The following is an 18315-nucleotide window of genomic DNA, read 5'->3' on the forward strand; positions in this document are numbered from 1 at the left end:
ACATATACATCACACCTAAGGTCGGTCCCCGTACGTGCCTTAGGTGTGCAAGTTTTCCGGCCGAACCGGGCATGACGATCTTAGATGTCCCTTCTTGCCACAATACATACATAACCCCTCGTTACGTCTGTGTTGTCTCTCTGCCTCAGTGAGTTTAGCACTACCCAATTGCATGGGTTCAGGTTCTGGAAGAGGCGTTTGGCTACTCCCCACTGGGTTAGAGAAACGAGGAGCTATGGACAAATTAGAACGTCTGTTACGTTGTTTGTTTTTCTCTCTCTCTCTGAGCCGGTTATCAATGTCTATCATGTAGGCAATAAACTCATTAAGACTAACCGGAAGGTCTCTAGCTGCAGTCTCATCTTGTATATTCTCAGCTAAACCTTCAGAGAAAGCAGCCACCAGACCGCTATTGGTCCAATCAACCTCAGACGCTAATGTCCTGAACTCTATTGCATAATCGGCTACAGGACGACTGCCTTGCCTGATTCTCATAAGGGCTTTGGCAGCGTTTTTCTCCCTGCCTTTAGGTTCAAATGTAGCCTTAAAGGCCGTAAGAAAGGTACTGTAATCACGGGCTATAGCGTCACCACTTTCCCATAAGGGGTTAGCCCAAGTCAAGGCTTTCCCAGTTAATTGGTTCATCAGATAGCCTATTTTAGATCTATCTGTTGGGAATGAACCTGGGGAGGCCTCAAAGTGGTATTCTATTTGGTTTAAAAAACCTCTAAATTCCTTAGAATCACCTCCATAACGAGGGGGCGGTGATAATGTTATGGACGGTGGTCTATGTGGTACGGGAACCACTACAGGTGGCGGAACCACAGGTGGTACAGGGGGTGCCTCTAAATAGGCAATTCTCTGGAGCAAGGTCTGAAATGCCTGGGCAAATTGGTCTAACCTGTGGTCCATATCTTCCACCCTATTTTCACAGGCGATCATATGTTTGCATAGTTCTGCAGGATCCAAGGCCATGTCGTAATGTCACGACTAGTAGTGTGGTCCAGCACGCAGAAACTATGTAAACATATACATAAGTCAGAAAAGGAAAAATAACAGGACAGAGCGTAAACCGGACCTTAGAATGGCCGGACTAATACGCTAGAGACAGAGAATGGTCAAAGGGAAAGCCGAGGTCAAGGAAGCCAGAAAATACTCAATACCGATAAAACAAGCCAAGTCAGGGAAACCAGAGATCAGAATAACCAGGGAAACGCCAAGGATCAGGATACCAGGAAATCAGAAACACGAAAATATCACTTTCAGGAAACCAGGGAACTGAAACCACGACATGGCAAAGTACTAGGGTAAGTTAGGGGTTTAAATACCCCTCTCTAGGCTATGATTGGTCAGAGGGCGGCCTCTGACCCCAAAACATGCGTGTGCGTTGACGTCGTGACGTCACGCACACGTTAGTATAATTTTCGGGGGCGGAGCTACTCTTAGGCGTGACCACGTGGTCGGCGCCATGTTTGATTCGGGCGTGATGCCCGGAAGAACGGAAGGAGCGGTTCCCGGCTCGCCGACGAGCAGGTAAGCTCGAGTAGTCGGAGCGGTCGTGTCGGTCGGGCACGACCGCGAGGCTCGGCGGGCCGGTGACCGCAACAGTGCCTTTATCTGCACAAACCTGTCTGTGCTCTGAATCAGCCACAAATCTCTTAATAGTGCGATGATCACGCTTAAGTTTTCGTGAAGTATCTGATGTTTTCATACCTCGTCCAAGGCATTGAACTATTTCACTCTTTTCGGCAGCAGAGAGATCCTTTTTCTTCCCCATATTGCATGAAAATGGTGCTCTGCTTAATAATGTGGAACACCCTCTGTAGCGGAGGCCTGATATTTCACAGGTTAAATCCACTATAGATCCCAGTGAGGCTCAGGAACAAGTATTATAGATCCATAATCACAAAAAAAGGGATGACTAGCGGGTCAGAAGACACTGACCCAATAGTGAAAAGCAAGGACTAGATGGGCAACAGATACAGGGCATAACCCAAGGCAATAGATAGATAGAAAAATCCCAAAGGTCAGAGTTTCTGAAAGTGGAACAGAAGTCCCACTTACAAAACACGTTGACAGAGGGTGTGCCCATACACAAAGGTATATAGTATAAATCCCCTTGTATAATATGTAAAAAATAATAAATCTTTAATAGATGAACATATACATATATATAAAAAATTATAAATTGCTGCACCTTATAGAAAAATAAATAAAGAAAAAGAACCGTGAAAAAAAGAAAAAAAGTGCTATGTACACTGGGTATGGGTCTAAGGTGAAGTCTAACTGCTGAGATTAGGTTATCTTAGTACAAAATTCCATAAGATAAATAGATATCAGGCAAGGATGTTGTAGGGTAAATTAGACCGGTAAAAAATACCTTGAAGTTAGCCTGCAGAGGTAAGCTAGCATATAGAGGTGTATAGAGCAAAAATATCTGCATATGTAAGTCAAAGACTACTATTATGGGAAAAAAACACCCAAAGAGAAAAGAAAATAAAGTAAATAGAGTAACGACGCCACAGATATATGCCAACCTCCATCTAGGATGGTGGGAGGAGAACCTTTCCCAGCATACAGGGATTTCACAATATCTCTCCTACATATATCTGTGGCGTTGTTACATTGACGACGTCCTTATAGTCTGGCTGGGTAGCTCTGAGGATTTCAATGAGTTCGTCCGAATTCTAAATATTAACGACGAAAACTTGAGATTTACCAATGAATTTGGGGGCTCGAGCCTAAACTTCTTGGACTTAACGATCTCCATTACAGCTGAGAATAAAATACATACCACTCTCTACCGCAAACCATCGGCGACCAACAGTCTTCTTAGATGGGACAGCTTCCACCCTGTACCCCTCAAACGAGGTATCCCTACTGGTCAATACCTTAGAATTAGACGTAACTGCAGCACCATTGACGAATTTAAGATCAAGGCCAGGGAATTAAAGAATGAATTCAAGGCTAAAGGGTATCCTAACAGATGCCTTAAACAAGCATACAAAAGAGCACTTGACTCTGACCGCAGCATTCTGATAAGTGGGGATACCCAAAAATCACCTGAGGACCCAAAGAGGAATATATGTTTAATTGCCACCTATGATGCAGGCTGGGAGAATATAAAAAGTTCCCTTAGACGCTTCTGGCCGCTGTTAACGGGTGACCCACATCTCCAAGAAGTACTGGCTCCAAATGTTTCTATGACGGCTCGGAGAGGAAAAAACTTACGAGACCTTTTAGCCCCCAGTCATTTGAAAACTGGATCTCCCCCCCACAACATGGCTCCAGACCCCTTTAGTTGGATCCTATGGGTGTGGGAGATGCATCTCTTGCAAGTTTATTAAAAGAGATTCTAAAACGGTTAAGGACAGTCTGGAAAAGGAAGACTTTGCTATAACCTCCTTTTTCAATTGCAACACATCAGGTGTTGTATACCTGCTGACCTGTGAATGTAACAAAAAATATGTGGGCAAAAGTTTCGCCCTTTTAAAAAACGGATATAGGAACATATCAGATCATGTAAATATTCGACTGAAAATCCGATCTCAAGACACCTTCGTGAATGCCATATCAGTGACCCTAAGGGGCTACGTTTCTGTGGTCTGGAATTGGTCAAAAGGAACCCTAGGCGGGGGGATTATGATAAATTTCTTAGGCAAAGAGAATGCTTTTGGATCTATCAACTTAAAACTCTGAGTCCAAAAGGTCTCAATGAGGGCTTCTCCTTCTCCCCTTTCCTGTAACGTATGGTGGCTCTGAGACATTAACATAAATTAATAACACCCCTTTTATTATCTATGTGTATATATATATATATATATATATATATATATATATATATATATATATATATATATATAGTATTTCATTCTGTGTTATTTCAACACTTGGTAAAGTCTTATTTACTTTAACCCTAATGGGTATATCATATATATTATAATTTAATTAATTTTATTTTTCCTTACCCTAAGTAGTAATACTGTACTGTAATCTCTTAGATTCTAAGATTCTGTACATATTTACAATACATTGATTACTACATGATTTAATGAAGGGATACATTCATTTACTATGTGGTTAAACAGCCATATATGTTTGGGCAGTACTGCAGGGAGCTTTTCTATCGATATGTATAAATTTACACATGTTCCCCCTCGCTAACAATACTGCCCGATCACGCAATTTCTGTCCCCTCCCCCCTCCTGTGACGTGGCGCTACACAATTGGCCACATGACGTCACGAAAGGGGCTGGCCCTGTATCCTTTAAAACCGTGGCGGTTTCTCAGGCATCTTACCGCTCTTGATAAAGGTGCCATATAGCGCCGAAACGCGCGTCGAGTAGGACGCTAGGTTTAGGCTTCTCCTTTTTTTTTTAAATCACTATGGGTTGTCAGGTCTAGGTTTACTATTATTATTTCCTCCATGAGATGGGTATTAAGGACGAGGATATGGTTAAGACTTTATAGACCTTGTTTAGCGGATGTAAGCATTTGTAGCAATTATCGGCTGCCTGTATCTCTCCTAGTACAGTGTTTCTCTTTTGCAACCATGTATCCGGATCCAGGCTATTAGCCTAGAGGACACTACACATTAGTGTGTATAAGGGGAACGATACTTTGTATGCCGTACTATTTAGTTTATGGGCTCTTAAGTTATCTGCTCTGAAGACTGAGGCATTGGCAACGTTATATACGTGGGGGAATATAAATACTAAACCCATTTCTAGGGATCTTTCTCTCCACGTACTATACTTTGATTTTGGACTGTGTGTGCCTAAGCAGTCATCTCTAACAGCACCTGAGAACCCTTCACTATATCAACATACAGGACAGCGTCCTGTTTTAGACTACAGGGAATATACACCACCCTGAATTTAAAAACAGGGAGTTTATTTTACTCTATTTACTTTATTTTCTTTTCTCTTTGGGTGTTTTTTTCCCATAATAGTCTTTGACTTACATATGCAGATATTTTTGCTCTATACACCTCTATATGCTAGTTTACCTCTGCAGGCTAACTTCAAGGTATTTTTTACCGGTCTAATTTACCCTACAACATCCTTGCCTGATATCTATTTATCTTATGGAATTTTGTACTAAGATAACCTAATCTCAGCAGTTAAGATTCACCTTAGACCCATACCCAGTGTACATAGCACTTTTTTTCTTTTTTTCACGGTTCTTTTTCTTTATTTATTTTTCTATAAGGTGCAGCAATTTATAATTTTTTTATATATATTTATATGTTCATCTATTAAAGATTTATTATTTTTTACGTCTTATACAAGGGGATTTATACTATATACCTTTGTGTATGGGCACACCCTCTGTCAGCGTGTTTTGTAAGTGGGACTTCTGTTCCACTTTCAGAAACTCTGACCTTTGGGATTTTTCTATCTATTATAGATCCATAGAGTAGTAATTCCAGCAGGCAAAATAATCCAATAATATCCCAACAGCACTCCCAATAACTGGACGACACACAGCATCAGGAACAGAACTGACTTTTAATCCACACAGTCTCCTTATAAAGCATTCTCCCATGCAAGGGATGGATTCACATTAATTAGGACAGTAACCAATAGTATAACCGTTACCTCCCACACATCTCCTCCCCTCAGTATGACACTTAATCCCATTACATATACTGTAGTTTCCCCCCAGTTCTGAATGTACCCTAAAACAAGTAGTTACAATAATCCTGGGGGTACCCCCTGGTAGCCCTGATCTGGGTGACTAACATATCCAAAAATCACCCAGATCGGTCCAGGGGTTCGGGAGTTAGGTGGAGGGTATAATTTGACCGACCGCACACGAGGTGGTATCCGAAAAGAGTTCCATAGATTTTGGCCCTGCGGTTGGTCTTCGTTCGGGAGGTAGAATACACATTAAATATTGCCATCCACAATTAATCTTGGATTCGTATGAATCCCCTTGTTCGGTACTTTGAAACTACCGAACGGGAGACTGATTAGCCTTCCCGTTTGCGAGTTACGGAGCTATGGAGGTCTCAGCGGTGTTCGGGTAATCGAGTGTCCGATTTGAGTTCCAGACACTCGACGACCAAACACCGCTGATATTTTCATGCGTAAGATGGCCGCCGCCACATGTTCGTATCCTGAACAGCGGCCACCCAGATACCGCACTAAAGTACCAATTAACCTGCGGTTAGAGAAGTGTAAACGATTAATAAGCTACACACTTCTCTCTGAGGTGGTCCATGGGTTCGGTAGTTTACATTCGTATGGAGTATGGATGGAAACTACCGAACCATTATATGAATCCACAGACATTTTAACCATAGGAATAAAAATAATACACAAATTGCAATAATAGTACAGTCTTTTAGGACAGCCCTGACACCATCTGCTACACCCTCCTTTAGTAGTTTTTTCTTAAATTGGGCTCACCTGGCAATCTAATTATCACAGGTGTCCAAGATTGTTTTCAGTGATCAAAAGAGCCCTGAGACACAATGCCATCCATGAGTTAAACTGAAAAACAAAATATTTAATCTTTGTGACAGAATAGAATTTGCATAATAATTTGGAACAGGGTGTAAAAAAATGCAAATAAAAAGTTTTTTTTACAGTTTTTGCCATAATAATGTGCCCATAAATTCATTTAGTTGTTCTGATTTACAGAATATATAATATGTCAAGGATTTAAAGTTTTTTTTTTTTTTTGGTAGTTACAGGTCACAAAATACAAGGAGAAAAATAAACTTTTAATGTGGAGCGATTTTAAAATTTGGTATGTTTGTCTTGTAAGCTTCAGAGAAACTATGTTTACATTTGGGGTTAATCCAGCCTCTAGTGGCTGTCTTCCGGACAGCCACTAGAGGCGCATCTGCCATGCTGGATGCGAATTCTGCGTCCATAGGAAAGCCACACATGCGCATTCGGCTCCACTGACATCGGACGGGGAGGAGATGTCACCAGCACCGAGGGAGCCCAGTGCAGGAATAAGGTAAGCTGCTGAAGGGGTTTTAACCCCTTCAGCACAACGAGAGGGGGACCGTGAGGTTGGGGGCACCCTTAGGGCACTATAGTGTCAGTAAAACCGCTTTGTTTTCCTGACACTATAGTGATCCTTTAATAGTCATCAAAGATATCAAAATTGCCGCACAAAAGTATATATGTATATAAAATAGACATCACAAGCTATTTACTTAAGGTTATTTTGACACTTTTTAGATAGCCATTTCACTGCCAATCTCTGCTAAATATTGTAGTGAAATTGTGTTTTTCAGTGTTTTGACATACAAACTTATAACAAGGATCTTTTGATGGTTATTTCTTAAAGCTGATGTGTGCTATTCCTGAACAAAATTTAGTGTTCACCTACATCTGCTGCGTAAAAGTTTATTTGCTAGTTTGTACCAAGTCTAGTAGTAATAACCGTACTTTCTGCCTTTTTGACACACACACACACACTTGAAGATGTTGCTGTATATTTTGCAATCCTTATGTGTGCTACGGCAGTATAACGCTTAATATGTTGCTCAGCTATGTCGTCTTAGTACAGCAAAACCCCATGTGTACCTCAGTGGTGTATCCTGGTTTTGTGCTGCCCTAGGCAGGACAAAACTCAGGCGCCCCCCCTCCCCCCGCGCCACCCCCACCCAACCTTTCCCCCCGCCCCGCATTCTAAATACACACACACACACACACATTCACTGACAGATACGCATACACTAGCTAACAGAAACACACACTCGCTAACAGAAACACACACACACTAACAGACACACTCACACTCAGTAACAGACAAACACACTCACTAACAGACACACACTAACAGACACACACTAACAGACACACACTAACAGACACACACACTAACAGACACACACACTAACAGACACACACACTAACAGACACACACACACACACACACAGACACACACACTAACAGACAGACACACACACTAACAGACACAGACACTAACAGACACAGACACACACTCACCCACCCACATTAACACATTTTTTTTAAAATTTATTTTTACCACATTTTTTTTTAAATTTATTTTTAACACATTTTTTTTACATTTATTTTTAACACATTTTTTTTTAATTTAACACCCCCCCCCCAGCCTCCTTACCTTTGGGAATGCTGGGGAGGTGGGGGTGTCTCTTCCTCCCTGGTGGTCCAGTGGCTGCTGGGCGATCGGGCGGCACTGCCTGGCGGGCGGGTGGCCAGCCGGCGAGGGAGCACTTCCCCTGAGCTGTCTGCTCAGCTCCCTCGCGCGCCTCAGAGTGAGGCTGGGAGCCGGAATATGACGTCATATTCCGGCTCCGCCTCCCAGCCTCACTCTGCGGCTGGCGAGGGAGCTGAGCAGACAGCTCAGGGGAAGTGCTCCCTCGCCGGCTGACCGCCCGCCCGCCCGCCAGGCAGTGCCGCCCGATCGCCCAGCAGCCCGCCGGCATGTCTGTTAGCCGCAAGGCTAACAAGACATTTGCCTTGGGCATTTGGGGGCGGCTATTTTTGCCGCCCCCTGGAAAATGCCGCCCAAGGCAAATGCCTTGTTTGCCTCGCGGCTAATACGCCCCTGGTGTACCTCTTTCAAATATATGTGGATGTTGAATTGGCAAATTTTGAGACACAGACATTTCAGTTTTTTTTTACATTTCAATTTTGATGCTGGTTCTACGGTGAATATGTAGTATTTTAACAGGTTGTTAAAATACTACCCCACCAAAGGCCTACCATTTCTTAAATTAGATATTAATCACTGTATAAACCTGCATCAAATTCTGAGGCACTGTCGGTCAACTCTCTTTTGCTGACAGAATTCTGAATCCGCCTCTGCACTGAATTTTCTAAGCATTTTAAACTTTTTACACACAAACTTTAACTAAATAATGTTATTAATTTTATTTGTTTCAATCTTTTATTTTTTTGTCTTTTTACCCCTAACGTAACACTAAACTATTCAATTTCCCATGAATTATCACCCATCCTAATTAACTACATAGAATTAAGAAATAATAATAATAAAATAATCAGAGTCAGATGACAATTGCAGCAGCCTCCCTTGGCTCTGAACATTGTGAGCACAACGGTAGCACAAGCATGACAAAACATTTCCGTTGGATGTTGTGAAGCGGTTAAAAGATTAGTCCAAACATATAAAGCCCCTTACCTTGCTGAAATTCTTTATTTGCGACAAGAGTCTCAAGTGTGTTTCATTTCTTAAAAAAGTGCAGATTTTAAAAGAAATCAGAACTTTTAACAAATATTTTTATAAAAACATAGTACAGTATACAAATATGAAGAAAAGTTCCACCATTCCAAAAGTAACTACCACGCAGATATGACATTGTAGAAATTGACAGGTTTATAAATGAACGCTGATATACCTCCCTGGCTGTCAGCATCTTTTTGCTAGTTTAGCTCTGCGGAGCTAAATTCAAATGCAGGTGCTTGTGCAGAGAGTATGTCTTCTTCTCAGTGAGCTTAAAGGACCACTCTAGTGCCAGGAAAACATACTCGTTTTCCTGGCACTAGAGTGCCCTGAGGGTGCCCCCACCCTCAGGGTCCCCCTCCCGCCCGGCTCTGGAAAGGGGAAAAGGGGTAAAACTTACCTTTTTCCAGCGCTGGGCGGGGAGCTCTCCTCCTCCTCTCCGCCCCGTCGGCTGAATGCGCACGCGCGGCAAGAGCTGCGCGCGCATTCAGCCGGTCGCATAGGAAAGCATTTACAATGCTTACCTATGGACGCTTGCGTGCTCTCACTGTGATTTTCACAGTGAGAATCACGCAAGCACCTCTAGCGCCTGTCAATGAGACAGCCACTAGAGGATTAGGGGGAAGGCTTAACCAATTTATAAACATCGCAGTTTCTCTGAAACTGCTATGTTTATAAAAAAAAAAATGGGTTAACCCTAGCTGGACCTGGCACCCAGACCACTTCATTAAGCTGAAGTGGTCTGGGTGCCTAGAGTGGTCCTTTAAATATAGCTCAAATCTCTATGATTATTCCCTGGCACAGATAAGAAAGTCTGTTAAGGGGAAGAAGGGGTGGGCATGCAGTAGCTGCAGATTCTATACAGGACCGGTGCAAGGATTTTTGCAGCCCTAGGCAAAAAAGATCCTGGCACACACACAGGCAGACCCAAGCAGACAAACACTGACTGAAACAGACTGACACAAATACACACACACCATAAAGTCCCTCATTTCAAATAGTTTATCTGTAGGTCCCAGTTCAAGCCTGGCTGCTTGACTCTCTTTTAGCTCCGCCCCCACTATCCTCCCACCCACTTGACCCAGAGTGCAGGGGAAGGGCGGAGTGATCGTGTGATGCACCTGTGTGTAGCTGGCATAACAGGTGTGTAAGGGGGGGGGGGGCAGCTCTGTGATCTTTGTAGCCAGAGGTTGAAGGCCCTGGGTGCTAGTCTGCAGCCATGTAAGTGCTTCCTAGCGCCAAGTGCCTTCACCTGTGGCACACAAAGAATGGGTCCCACATCTGCGCCCCCACCTCCTTAAGAAGCGCCCTAGGCAAGTCAAGAAAAACCCCAAAGGAAAAAAAAAATGCAAAATTCATTACATTTTTGTGTGTGTGTGTGTGTGTTTGTGTTGTCTTTAAATACACTTTTATTTTATTGCATCAAAAAGGGTCCAGGGAGATCAACGTTTCAGTCCCTTACTGGGACTTTCATCAGGAAACGTTGATCTCCCTGGACCCTTTTTGATGCAATAAAATAAATTTTATTTAAAGAAGACCGTGAGTGCAGACTTATTACATACTTGGAATATATATATATATATATATATATATATATATATGTATACACACACACACACACACACACACAACTCAATATACAGATTTGCTTTTTTGTGGATTGTTCCTTTAAAACACATTCTACACAAAACACATTCTGTCTTATTTATTTGCTTATTTTAACCTATTTTTTTTTGTTGTTGTTCTAGCATCCGAACTATACTGATGTTCTAAGAGCAAAATTCCTGTAACGTGTATTATCAACAGAACAGACAGCTCACCATGTGGAAGATATAAATGGATAATTGTTCTAATTTCTTTTTTAGATACTTTTTTTTTTCCCTTATATATTTGTATATTTATACAATATTGCTAGATTATGATATTTTTTTTTTTTTTTTATAATTCTTTATTTTTCTTGTGCAATGTTTTACAAAACAGAGTATTCTGTAACGCCACAACAGCAGTTACAGGCATTCCAGCGACATACATGGTCATGGCATAGATATACAGCACATTTTATTTTTTTTTTAAGTAGACATAACGCACTAGGAACAATGTTAAACTAAAGAGTACGGTAAGTGCTCGTTTGTGACACTTTTCTATTTTGTTGGGTCACGATTGGTTCGACATGTTTGAATTGTGAAACATCCTATGTTATCAACTCGCTTAAAAATAGGTTATTACAGGCAAACAATGTTTAGTTGAATAAAATATGCATATAAGACATCTTAGCATTATCTGGAGTGGCATTTTTATGATGCGAATCTAGCTAATGTACATTAAATATGTCAATGCAGCAATGGCTAAACTAAAGGCTTAGTAAGCCCGAGTGAGTTATTAGGTCGTCAGTGCCAGTGTGGATAAGTGATTAAGCCACCGCGCATATTGTATGCGATTAAATCAATCGATTAAAGCGAAGAGAGTAACAGTAACAAAGCAAGTGTTGCTATGGGGGTTGCCTTGATGTATGAGGCCCGGTAGGGCGCCTTAAAATGAATAAGGAAAGGCCAACAGTTAGATCGCCAGGTAATCTGGCTTGTCAACCCGGAGTTAGCAGGGGACAGGCTATACAGGCATGTGTCTAGTAGGCGTAATGAGACATTTAGTATTGTGCAAAGAATATTCTGAAAAATACAAAGCCATACGGTAATGAATAAACAGTGAAGAACTCTGAAAAGTTCGATGTTGGATGCTGGTCTCAAAACATAAAACTATAAAAATATAAAAGTGCACCACCGAGACTTTGTATGGGCATGGTGGTAGGGCAGCAAGCTAGCCCCCAGTGTGTTACCGAAAGTCAGCCTTCTCCCTTAGTCGGCATTCTCATGGCGTCTACCGGTGAGATATAGGCGGTGCTCAGAGATAGTGTCCACATGTCAGTAGAGCTTCTCCCGGCTGGGGTCTGAGTTCGATGTCCTCTGGAAGAGGGGGGGCTTGGTGTGTGGTGGTGGTCTCTCCGTTCCGTTCGGGTGTTCCCACTGCGACTCTGCTTCCCGGCGCTCTGGCTCCGGGCCTTAGCGAGAGCCCTCGCCTTGAGTCCATGGAGCCTCCCTGGCATGGAGGTTGGCTCGGGGGCCCGTGGGTTCTCCCTGTCCCGGGCATCTCCACGGGTGTATGGACGGCATGGGGTGAACCCCCGATGGGCTCCCAGCCCAGAAGGACGTCGGGTAGTCAGGGCGGCAGCTTTGTACACCTTTTTGATGTGTGGTGCTGATTTGGGTGTTGTTGTAGACTTACAGGTTTCCTCCTGCTCTCGTGCTGGTAGGCCTGCATTGCTCAGTTTGGGATGTGTCTCGGTAGCCCTCCCAGTGGCGCCATGCTTGTTGCTTTTATAGTCCTTGCTTAGTCGTTGTGAGGCTGTCGGTTTCAGTTTGGCCTCCAGTTTACGCCAGAAGTCGTTGAAGATAGCTTCTAATCTTTGCTGGGTCTCATGCTGTGGGTCTGTGGGCTCGGGGGAACATGAGGCGTCCGCCATGTTGGGTGCGGTATTGAGTTGCATACTTCCCCATGCATTCCCCCTCTGCTCCCGCTCCGGTCTCGATTTCTCACTCGGTTGTGGACCGCGATCACCCCCGACGGTCCAGGGGGGGGGGTAACGGGGTTCCTTCTTGCGTTGTGTCGGCCTCTCATGGCGCCGGACCGGGGGATCGGCCGCCTCTCCCGCTCTACGGTCGCCAGGCCTCATGGCGCAAGTCGGTCTGTCAGCCGGTGTCAGAATGATTGCAGGTTGCGAAGTCGGTTTAGTGCCCCTTCTGAGGTCGAATGAAGCTGTTTGGGCTGCCTTTTCATAAGTTTTTAGGGCTATAAAGTGGAATTTTACCCTATTGTTTGAGGAGCTCTGCAGTAGCACGTCTGCTAGCCTCGCTGGTCAGGCCCCGCCCCTAGATTATGATATTTTAACTGTATTAGAAAGAATAAATTTGGCAAATGTGTAATTCATATTCATTTAAAAAGATGTTGAATTTGTATATCTAAGCTCTAGGTGATACCGCTTGTGCTATAAATGTCTTATTAAATTGACATATTGCAAATTCTGATCTCAAACACTTAATGTGATCAGCAATTTGGGCAAGCCATCTAAAATAAGACTATACAGGCCATATATATTTGTGGTCGGGGCAATATTGCCGTAATGGTTAGATAACATATAATTAGTAATAAACATCATAGTTAATAACCGCAGTCGGTTGTGGTGAGCCGGAACCGACAAGGCATTAGGCCTGTAAGAAAGAGGGCAAAAAGAAGTGTACCATACAAAATATATTCGTTCTACCACACTTCAAAATTACTTAGATAAGTCACGCATACCTGACAAATCCCTAACCAGTTCTGGTATATATAATGTATAAGTGGATGAGGTGTTGGGTAGAGACAGTACCCTAGTAACTTGGGAGACATACGACTATACAAAGCCACCATTAGTTTGATCCATATATTGCTATTGCCAAGTGACGAAGAATTTAACTACTGAGGGTGACAGGTGAGGCCCTGCTAGTTGCCAAGCGGCATGAGAGGCTCTATCTGCATTGGCCCTAAGGGAGGTAGAGGCCACCGAAACGCGGGTGGTCAGGTGATGGCCTCTCGGTGTCTACTAAAGCATAAGAAAGAATGGGAGTGACAGGTGAGGCCCTCCCTATGCAACAATGCGAATTGAATAACTATGCATTGGTCCGGTGGCGTTGTCCTCCGAGTATGGGACCACTAGACTATGGCATAGAGGCCAGAAACCTACCATAGTGAGCACCTAGATCCCTAACAACCAGTACTATCTAGTAAATAGGGGACCTCAGCGTGGGCCAGATCGTGGACCCATGTAGAATGGAGTCCGAGAACGTATGCCTCTGCGCGGCCGGGTCGTGGACCCAATTAGACTAGAGTATGAGAACGTATGCATCTGTGTGGCCAGATAGTGGATCCATTTAGAATAGCGACTGAAAACGTATGCCTCTGTGAGAGTCAGATCATAGACCCATTTGGAATGGTGATTGAGAACGTATGCTACAGCGTGGACCGGATCACGGACCGGAATAAGTGAAAGTGACCTACCACACAGTTGGACAAGAGGCAAGAAAGGCAAATGCTGCCAGGAAGGACGAGCTCCCGGGCAGGACAATGGTTGGATGAAGCATGCCACCCAGATAAGCAAAACATGGGCCTACACCATAGAGAAGGGAAACCAAGGAGGGTATAGGATCATGGCAAAAATAAGTACAAAACCGTGACCAACCCAGAAAAGACCAAAAGGTTAAGAGCCATCTGGCAATCCAGGTCAAGGGACAGAGACCCAGTAACAAGAGTATGCCAGTGAGTACCTTAGAGGCGTAATGGAGCGAACCTCAACGCTGAAAAACGCCAATTAAGTGAATGAGATAGGCATACACCAAACAAGCGAGCAGGGGAGAGTCACTAGAAATAGCAAAACACACGTTGCTAAGTCACACTTACCCACAATACAATGACTACCAGCTATTAGTATAGTAAGTGACATACCGTAATAATTTAACATGTGTGAGAAATATGCACCCATGACATATATATATATATTATGAAATGTGAAAACCTAATGCACCATGAGAGTGGCAGAGACCATTCCAGCTGGCTGAGCACCATGAGAGTGGCAGACACCATAACAGCTGGCTGAGCACCATAAGAATGACAAACACCAGACCAGCTGGCTGAGCACCAAGAGAGTGTCAAACACCAGACCAGCTGTCTGAGCGCCATGAGAGTGGCAGACACAATACCAGCTGGCCGAGCACCATAAGAGAGGCATACACCATACCCGCAGCCTGAGCACCATGAGCGAGGTAGACCATATACCAGCTGGCTGAGCATCCCAGCAGGGGTGCCAGAGGTCAGGCATGGCAACTCACTGTGTAGCGATCAGACCTCATGGAAAAAACAGGCGCCCGGCAGCAGGACCTCCGTGAAGTGATCGTACAGGTAAACCACGTGGGAGGTGAAGTTCAGCAATTGGCAAACGTGAAGAAAAACAGGCAACAAGCCAGGAGATACAGGTAAGTGGGATACAGGTAAGTTTAACTCGCCAGACCAACCACGATAAAGTGGGAGAGGATTGGATGCCGTTATAAAGGTGACCCAAGCCCTTCCCACAACTACAGGCCCAGCCTTAAATATGTGATAAACCTTCCTATGCATGGTAATGATCAACAGCAGTGCTGTGCAGTTTCTTTTATATGGAGAACAGTATTATATTGGACCATAATGCTTTGGAGGGACTATAAATGCACAATTTAATTGCACATCTTAAAGGGACACTGTAGGTACCCAGACCATTTCAGTTCCTTGAAGTGGTCTGGGTGCTGTGACCCTTTTGCAACTAGTGCTGCAATGTAAAACATTGCAGTTTCAGAGAACTGCAATGTTTACATTGCAGCCCTAAGTCTGCCCTCAGTGGCTGTCTACCAGACAGTCACTGGGGGCAGGGGCGGACTGAGAGCCTTTGGGGCCCCCGGGCAAAATTAGATCCCAGGCCCTTTGAATGCACAAATATATGTGCTTAACTAATTGTTAAAGGATCACTATAGTTTCAAGAAAACAAAGCGTTTTTTCTGACACTATAGGGTGCCCCTCCCGTGGCTAGTCACATCCTCCCTCCCTCCGTCACTAGTCACCCCATCCCTCCCTCTGTCACATCCTCCCTCTCTCTGTCACTAGTCACCCCCTCCCTCACTCTGTCACTAGAGGTGGGATGGGGTGACTAGTGACAGAGGGAGAGATGGGGTGACTAAGGACAGAGTGAGGGAGGGAAGGGGTGACTAGTGACAGAGAGAGGGGGTGACTAGTGACAGAGGGAGGGAGGGGTGACTAATGACAGAGGGAGGGAGTGACACAATGACAGTGGGAGGGATGGGGTGACACAGGGAGGGTTGACACAGTGACAGAGGGAGGGTGGGGGTGACACAGTGACACAAGGAGTGATTAGTGACACAGTGACGGAGGAAGGGGTTGACTAGTGACAGAGGGAGGGGTGACTAGTGACAGAGGGAGGGAGGGGTGACTAGTGACAGAGGGAGGGGTGACTAGTGACAGAGGGGGGTGACTAGTGACAGAGAGAGGGGGTGACTAGTGACAGAGGGAGGGAGTGAGGGCTGACTAGTGATAGAGGGAGGGTGGGGGCAACTAGTGGCCCAGGTAGGGGGTGACTAGTGACAGTGACAGATGGGGGGTGGAGGTGATTAATGACAGAGGGAGGGGGTGACACAGTGACAGAGGGAGGGGGGTGACACATTGACAGAGGGAGGGGGTGACAGTGACAGAGGGAGGGGGTGACAGTGACAGAGGGAGGGGGTGACACATTGACAGAGGGAGGGGGTGACTAGTGACAGAGGGAGGGGGTGACTTGTGACAGAGGGAGGTAGGGGGTTACTAGTGACAGAGGGAGGGAGGGGGTGACTAGTGACAGAGGGAGGGTGGGGGTGACACAGTGATGTAGGGAGGGGCTGACTAGTGACACAGGGAGGGGGTGACTAGTGACACAGTGACAGAGGGATGGTGCGGGTGATTAGTGACACAGTGACGGAGTGAGGGGTGACTAGTGACAGAGGGGGGGTGACTAGTGACAGAGAGAGGGGATGACTAGTGACAGAGGGGCTGACTAGTGATAGATGGAGGGAGGGCTGACTAGTGACAGAGGGAGGGTGGGGGCGACTAGTGACACAGGGAGGGGGTGACTAGTGACACAGGGAGGGGGTTACTAGTGACAGTGACAGAGGGAGGGTGGAGGTGATTAATGACAGAGGGAGGGGTGACTAGTGGCATTGAGGGAGGGGGTGACACAGTGACAGAGGGAGGGGTGACTAGTGACAGAGGGAGGGTGGGGGCGACTAGTGACACAGGGAGGGGGTGACTAGTGACACAGGGAGGGGGTTACTAGTGACAGTAACAGAGGGAGGGTGGAGGTGATTAATGACAGAGGGAGAGGTGACTAGTGGCATTGAGGGAGGGGGTGACACAGTGACAGAGGGAAGGGTGACTAGTGACAGAGGGAGGGAGGGGTGACTAGTGACAGAGGGAGGGGGATGACTAGTGACAGAGGGAGGGAGGGGTGACAGTGACAGAGAGAGGGGGTGACTAGTGACAGAGGGAGGGGGTGACACAGTGACAGAGGGAGGGGGTGACACAGTGACAGAGGGAAGGGGGTGACTAAAGGCAGAGGGAGGGGGTGACACATTGACAGAGGGAGGGGGGGTGACACATTGACAGAGGGAGGGGGTGACTAGTGACAGAGGGAGGGGGGTGACTTGTGACAGAGGGAGGGAGGGGGTGACTAGTGACAGAGGGAGGGAGGGGGTGACTAGTGACAGAGGGAGGGTGGGGGTGACACAGTGACACAGGGAGGGGCTGACTAGTGACACAGTGACACAGTGACAGAGGGATGGTGCGGGTGATTAGTGACACTGACGGAGTGAGGGGTTGACTAGTGGCAGTGAGGGAGGGGGTGACATGGTGACAGAGGGAGGGGTGACTAGTGACAGAGGGAGGGGTGACAGAGGGAGGTGGGTGACAGTGACAGAGGGAGGGGGTGACAGTGACAGAGGGGTGACAGAGACAGAGGGAGGGGGGTGACAGTGACAGAGGGTGACAGAGAGAGGGTTGACTAGTGACAGAGGGAGGGGTGACTAGTGGCAGTGAGGGAGGGGGTGACACGGTGACAGAGGGAGGGGTGACTAGTGACAGAGGGAGGGAGGGGTGACAGAGGCAGGTGGGTGACAATGACAGAGGGAGGGGGTGACAGTGACAGAGGGGTGACAGAGAGAGGGTGGTGACAGTGACAGAGGGAGGGGGTGACAGTGACAGAGGGAGGGGGAGAAAGAGGGAGGGGGGTGACAGTGACAGAGAGAGGGTGGTCACAGTGACAGATGGAGGGGGTGACAGTGACAGAGGGAGGGGGTGACAGTGACACAGGGAGGGAGGGTGAGTAGTGACACATTGAGGGGGGTGACAGTGACAGAGGGAGGGGGTGACACAGTGACAGAGGGAGGGGGTGACACAGTGACAGAGGGAGGGGGTGACAGTGACAGAGGGAGGGGGTGACAGACAGAGGGTGACAGTGACAG

The 18315-nt window shown here is 45.8% G+C and overlaps 1 protein-coding gene across 2 annotated transcripts in view; it reads left to right on the plus strand.

The window, feature by feature from the left end:
• The window catches only part of LOC134614612 (alcohol dehydrogenase 1-like), a 200387-nt gene that overhangs the window by 71905 nt on the left and 110167 nt on the right, over positions 1-18315 (plus strand). Inside the window, exon 9 of one of the 2 annotated variants that reach the window (XM_063458589.1) lies at positions 10942-11046. The exons of the other annotated variant lie outside the window; for it this stretch is intronic. Within the exon in view, the coding sequence (XP_063314659.1) occupies positions 10942-10966 (25 nt within the window). The 3' untranslated portion in view covers positions 10967-11046. Of the gene's footprint in view, positions 1-10941; positions 11047-18315 lie in introns of those variants that run through there. 2 annotated transcript variants of the gene reach the window in all.

The sequence above is a fragment of the Pelobates fuscus genome, chromosome 6, assembly GCF_036172605.1.
Source record: "Pelobates fuscus isolate aPelFus1 chromosome 6, aPelFus1.pri, whole genome shotgun sequence".
Classification (NCBI taxonomy): domain Eukaryota; kingdom Metazoa; phylum Chordata; class Amphibia; order Anura; family Pelobatidae; genus Pelobates; species Pelobates fuscus.